Source organism: Antrostomus carolinensis, unplaced genomic scaffold (genome assembly GCF_000700745.2).
Source record: "Antrostomus carolinensis isolate BGI_N321 unplaced genomic scaffold, ASM70074v2 scaffold18520, whole genome shotgun sequence".
Classification (NCBI taxonomy): domain Eukaryota; kingdom Metazoa; phylum Chordata; class Aves; order Caprimulgiformes; family Caprimulgidae; genus Antrostomus; species Antrostomus carolinensis.
Window position 1 is genome coordinate 65,375 of NW_010290785.1, and position 4,959 is coordinate 70,333.

Below are 4,959 nucleotides of genomic sequence, written 5' to 3' on the forward strand. Positions count from 1 at the left end.
CTCAGAGTCGCCTGCTCCACCAGCAGAAAGCAGCCAAAACACAGAAGGTAACAGAGAACTAACACTGTTATCAAGTCTGGTTCATTAACAGAAGGGAACAACAGGAACAGGGAATCCTTAGAGTCAGTGAGGTAGAGACAGCAGCTGAAAGCAGACTACTAGTGACAGTGTCCGAAAATAAAGAACAAGGAATCTCAGAGACAGAAGAAACGTACTGAGATATTTTGAGATGACTTAACAAATTCACTATATAGGCTGTAACAGAAGCTCATGCAGAAAGTTCTAACTAGTAATTCTGATATGTATTTCAGTTGCACCTGCTGGGACTCAACCAGAAGAGCCTCTGGACCCTATTGGGCTCTTTGTGACACGACCCCAGGATGGAGAAGTTACTGTCGGTGAGTACAAAATGTGAGTCAAGTAATGTTTGTAAACTGTACCTGTTGCTTGACTATTTAGGTCTCCATGTAAATGATGACAGCAGTGAGATAACAGATAAATTAAACACTATTCATAATCTTATTTTAACCTGCTTCCCTTACAAGGTGGAAACATCACATTCACTGCCAAAGTGGCAGGTGAGAGCCTGCTGAAGAAACCATCAGTGAAATGGTTCAAAGGAAAATGGGTGGACCTGGGAAGCAAAGTGGGGAAACACCTCCAGCTACATGACAATTACGATCGAAATAAAAAGGTACAATTGTCACAGTAAGGTTCTTAGTCTTCTAGATACTGATCTTTAATCTGGGGAAAATACAAGTTAATATGGGAATATTTTGATATGAAGGTACCCAAAGCTCCACACAGTGCTATACTTACGCACAGAAGCCTGTTTTGACCATGCAGAGAAGAGACAAGCCCTACATAGAGATTCCTACATACCTTATCTATGATGAAATGCGAAAATGCCTGGAGGACTGGGGGAACAGTTTTACACTGTCTACTGCAGTATTCCCTCCATCCTCCTCTCAAGTAATAGATACTCATTATATTTAAGAGAAAACAATAAATCAGACAGATATTGAAGCACGGTCTATCTTGATTTTCATAGATCAAGCATTCAGCTGTTAGTGTTGGAATTTATTGTCCTCCTGCATTGTCTAGACTAGCTGAGTGAGATCCATTTTTAGCACAAATGTGTTCAAAGATAGACAAACAGGAACGCAAGAGAGTCTGTACCGTGCCTTCTCATCCTGTGTGGTATATGAAACTCTACTACCCTCTCCTGGGTGGAACAGAACAGACTTGCTGACATGAGCCATGCCTTTTGCTGAATTTTCAGATGTACTGTGTACATTGTGGGGAGAGGCTGTATTTGTTTAATGAAAGCTCCATTCCTGTTTCCAACATACGTGCAATTAAGTGTGTATGATGACTGCACACACCAGTACACCAGCACAGTTTGCTATTTTAACACTGTATCCTCTGCAAGACCTGTACTAATGCTCTTTAGCGGCTCCTACAGAATTGGGGGTCTGTGTCATTTTTATGACAGTAAAAAGCTACAGGCTCAGGAAGTTCTTAATTCCAAAAGAACACAGTGGCATATTTCATCCCTTGCCTATTTCTCTGCATGACTTACTATGCTGCATTCTCTCTCTCTCTATTTTGTCATTTCATTTTCTAACTTATGAATTGTATCATTGGTGTCTGTTCCAGGTGTACACCTTTGAATTGGAAATCATAGAAGCAAACATGACTTTTGCAGGAGGGTACAGATGTGAGGTGTCTACAAAGGACAAGTTTGATAGTTCTAATTTCAACCTGACAGTTAATGGTAAGATTAATTCCTGCCACCTTGTTTCTTACTTTTTTTTTTTCCCCCTTCCTGTATGCCCACCAACAATTCTTTCTGGTACATAGTGTCCACTAGACAAGCACAGATCTGAAGGATAGAACCAAAGAGCTACAGGTACACTTGCAGAAGCCCTGAGGTTGGCAGAGATACAGAGCATTAGAAATAACACTTGGATGTCATTCAAGTCAGAACTGCGATGCTCTGAAAGAAAGCACACAGAAAGATGCAAATCAGCCCAACTTTTCTCTGGCTTTATTCTGATTTCAGCTCAATTCTCTCATGATATTTAATTCCACTAGAATAAAAGAGAGGTCCATTCTTACTTTGGCAAAAGCTCAGTAATAAAAATGGATACCTGAAAAGAAAAAAAAAGGGGAGAGGCGGGGGGAGGAATGGAAAGATTTAGACATGTTTTATCAGTTCCTTTCTTCCCAAGAAATTCAAGTCATGCAGAAGCATGTTGTGATATAAAATTGCTTTACAGTTAGATTACTCATTTTACATAATGCATGGAGCCACCCTCACAACTGCTATACTGAAAAGCTTATCAGCAACTGAAGTACATTTTAACATGAATTTCCTCCTAGGGTGGAAGAGTTTAAGTAAAACAGTATAAGCACAGACCACCTGAAATAGCTGAACGTTTGAAACATTTCCTGTTTTAGTGGTTCTGTTGAAGGGACTGCAACATTAATTTGCTGCCAGCACCACTGAGCCTAATATGCAAAGACAAAAGTTTAATGAACCTACTCAATCAGCAGTGTTCATTTTTGAACTTTTGTTAGTTGGCTGTAAGACTCATAAGACTTAGGAGCTGGGATTGAGAAGAGTTTTTCTCACCTGTTCATACCAACAGAAGCTTAGAACAGAGTAATGAAGTTGTCTCTATGTAATATCCTCGATGGAGTTTCTGTACATCTCTACATATTTCCAGGAATTCACCTCTGCTTTCAGAGGATGAATTATAATTTATTCTTAGTAATAATATTCAGTTGCTCTCCAGTGGTTTTCTCATTAGGGTTTAAATACCCTGTGAAGCCACTATTGAAACTAAAATTTACCAGCAGAACTGACAAACAAGAGATAAGATGGTTCATCATGGCTGCAGGTTACTATGAAGCATGAGACAGAATTCAGTTATACACGATACAGTGGATGTTGAAAGCTGATTAGTGAAGGCTTCATGTTTAAAGATGATGTTTCAATCTTTTGCTATGTAATTGATCACAATTTACAATATAAGATATTTAGGGGAAAAAAAAAAGTCTCCAAAGGAAACCTTTAGAATAGCACTGTATTTTTGCATTATTTTGAGTTGCTCTCCAATTCTTGTTCATCACTTTTTTGTCACATCAGAAGCACCAATACCTGGAGAATTGGATATTCGCGCTGCCTTCCGACGCACGTATGTACAGTAGAAGCTTATGCAGATCAGATTATACTTCCATGTGGAATTTATTCCTTTCCTAGACAAAACTAACTGAAAGCAAAGCTGCTGTGCAACAAGCACAAAGATAAGGATGTCTACTAAGAAAATATTTATATTAAGAAAATATTTCTACTATTAAAACACTATATAACTCTTAGAAATCATCTGAGTTTAGACTTTGTACTAGCATAATAATCATGCTTGTCTTCAATGATGCAATTGATAATGTGTATAATTCTACCCAGAACTTTATAACTTTTTTCCCCAGACCTGTAAAGAGCACTCCAGACACAGATCAATACAGAAGGAAAGATTCTGTGTAGTGCCTTGATTTGGTCTGTCTCGAGGAACTTCATATACCTTATTAGAAACACTTGTTAAACAAAGAAGTGGAGTTTGATGTGAGCTCTGTAAGCAGCATATTGCTGATAACATTAACAGAAGCATTTTGAGTGTATTTGTTTTCATTTCTATAATTATATTAATTGAATGAAGACAGTATTACTATAAGCATCTGTGTAAAAACTCGGTAGGTCTTAGATATTGAGGACTGCAAGGTATTGCACTGGTATTGAAAAGGCTGTTCTCCCTCCCCACATCAGTAATACTCTCTAAATTGTTATATGACTTAATGGAACAAATCTCCCTTCTATTAATAAAATTTGCAAAATTAGTTGGTTTTTAAATTTCTTTATACATTAGCAACATGTTTTTTCACTGTTGAGTACTTCTTCTCCCTTTGTGCAATTAAGGTTCTGTTTTAGTTTTTATATATTTTTGCAAAGTTACTAGACCAAGAATATTCCAACAGACATCTGTTTCTCTGGCACAGAACAACAAATTATCTGCGGCAACTCCCTTAGTTTTTCCCTGTAAAGTGCTATTCTTATATGAGATTTTTTTTTTTAACATTCTATCACAAAGAACTAAAAAAAGGCTTGCAGAATTTATCTCCAGTCAAAGCCATCTATAGGTAGCTGACCAACTTGGATGGGATGCCTATTAAATAGAGAACACTCAGCACATGGCTGCATTGTGTTATTTCACTGCAGTGAAATTAGGCTTCAAGAGTTTCTCTTCTTGCTAGCACAATAAAAAGAATTTCAAATCAGTTAAAAGTGAGCACAGTATGAGCAGCTTCAGGCTGTTCAGATTTTCAGTTTCTTCTGTAAGAATGAAGCCAAATTTTGAACTGTTTAAATCTGAAGCTTTGTTTTTGATGCCCTCACTCAGGAGCCTGGCAGCAGCGGGGAGACGGATGACTTCAGCCTTTCTCAGGTAGCCACTGTCTGTGTCAGCAGACAAATTCAATTCTAACAATGAACTGTCTCTCTCTGGTTAGGAAAAGAAGAACCAAAAAAAAGGATAAAAAAAAAAAATCACCCACAGAACTATCTGAGCTTACATTCCAAATAAATAATTGTTTATAGTATGTAGTATTTATATGAGATGAATACATACATGTACGTAGTAAGATAAGTATAAATAATGAAAAAGAGAAGTTTGATAGTTCAGTGAGAGGCAATTAACCTACAGAAAAGGCTTGTGTTTGGCAAGTGTCATTTCTCACCATTGTTAGAAGGAAAAAAGTAACTTCAAGTTACATGCATGTCTGCCCCTCTGTTTTACATGTTTTCCTCTCTACTGAGCACATCCAGAATAAAACTATCACTGCTCCCAGAAATGTACCCACATACAAGTACAGGAAAATCTCTTGTTTCCTGGGACACTC

General features: G+C 37.6%; 1 protein-coding gene across 1 annotated transcript in view; it reads left to right on the forward strand.

Moving 5' to 3' along the window:
• The window catches only part of LOC104530022 (myosin-binding protein C, cardiac-type), a 62,996-nt gene that overhangs the window by 11,467 nt on the left and 46,570 nt on the right, over positions 1-4,959 (forward strand). Inside the window, 6 exon segments of the mRNA XM_029086625.1 lie at positions 1-47; positions 312-398; positions 546-694; positions 1,660-1,777; positions 3,155-3,203; positions 4,461-4,505. The exon segment at positions 1-47 is cut by the window's left edge and continues 18 nt beyond it. Of these exon segments, the coding sequence (XP_028942458.1) occupies positions 1-47; positions 312-398; positions 546-694; positions 1,660-1,777; positions 3,155-3,203; positions 4,461-4,505 (495 nt within the window).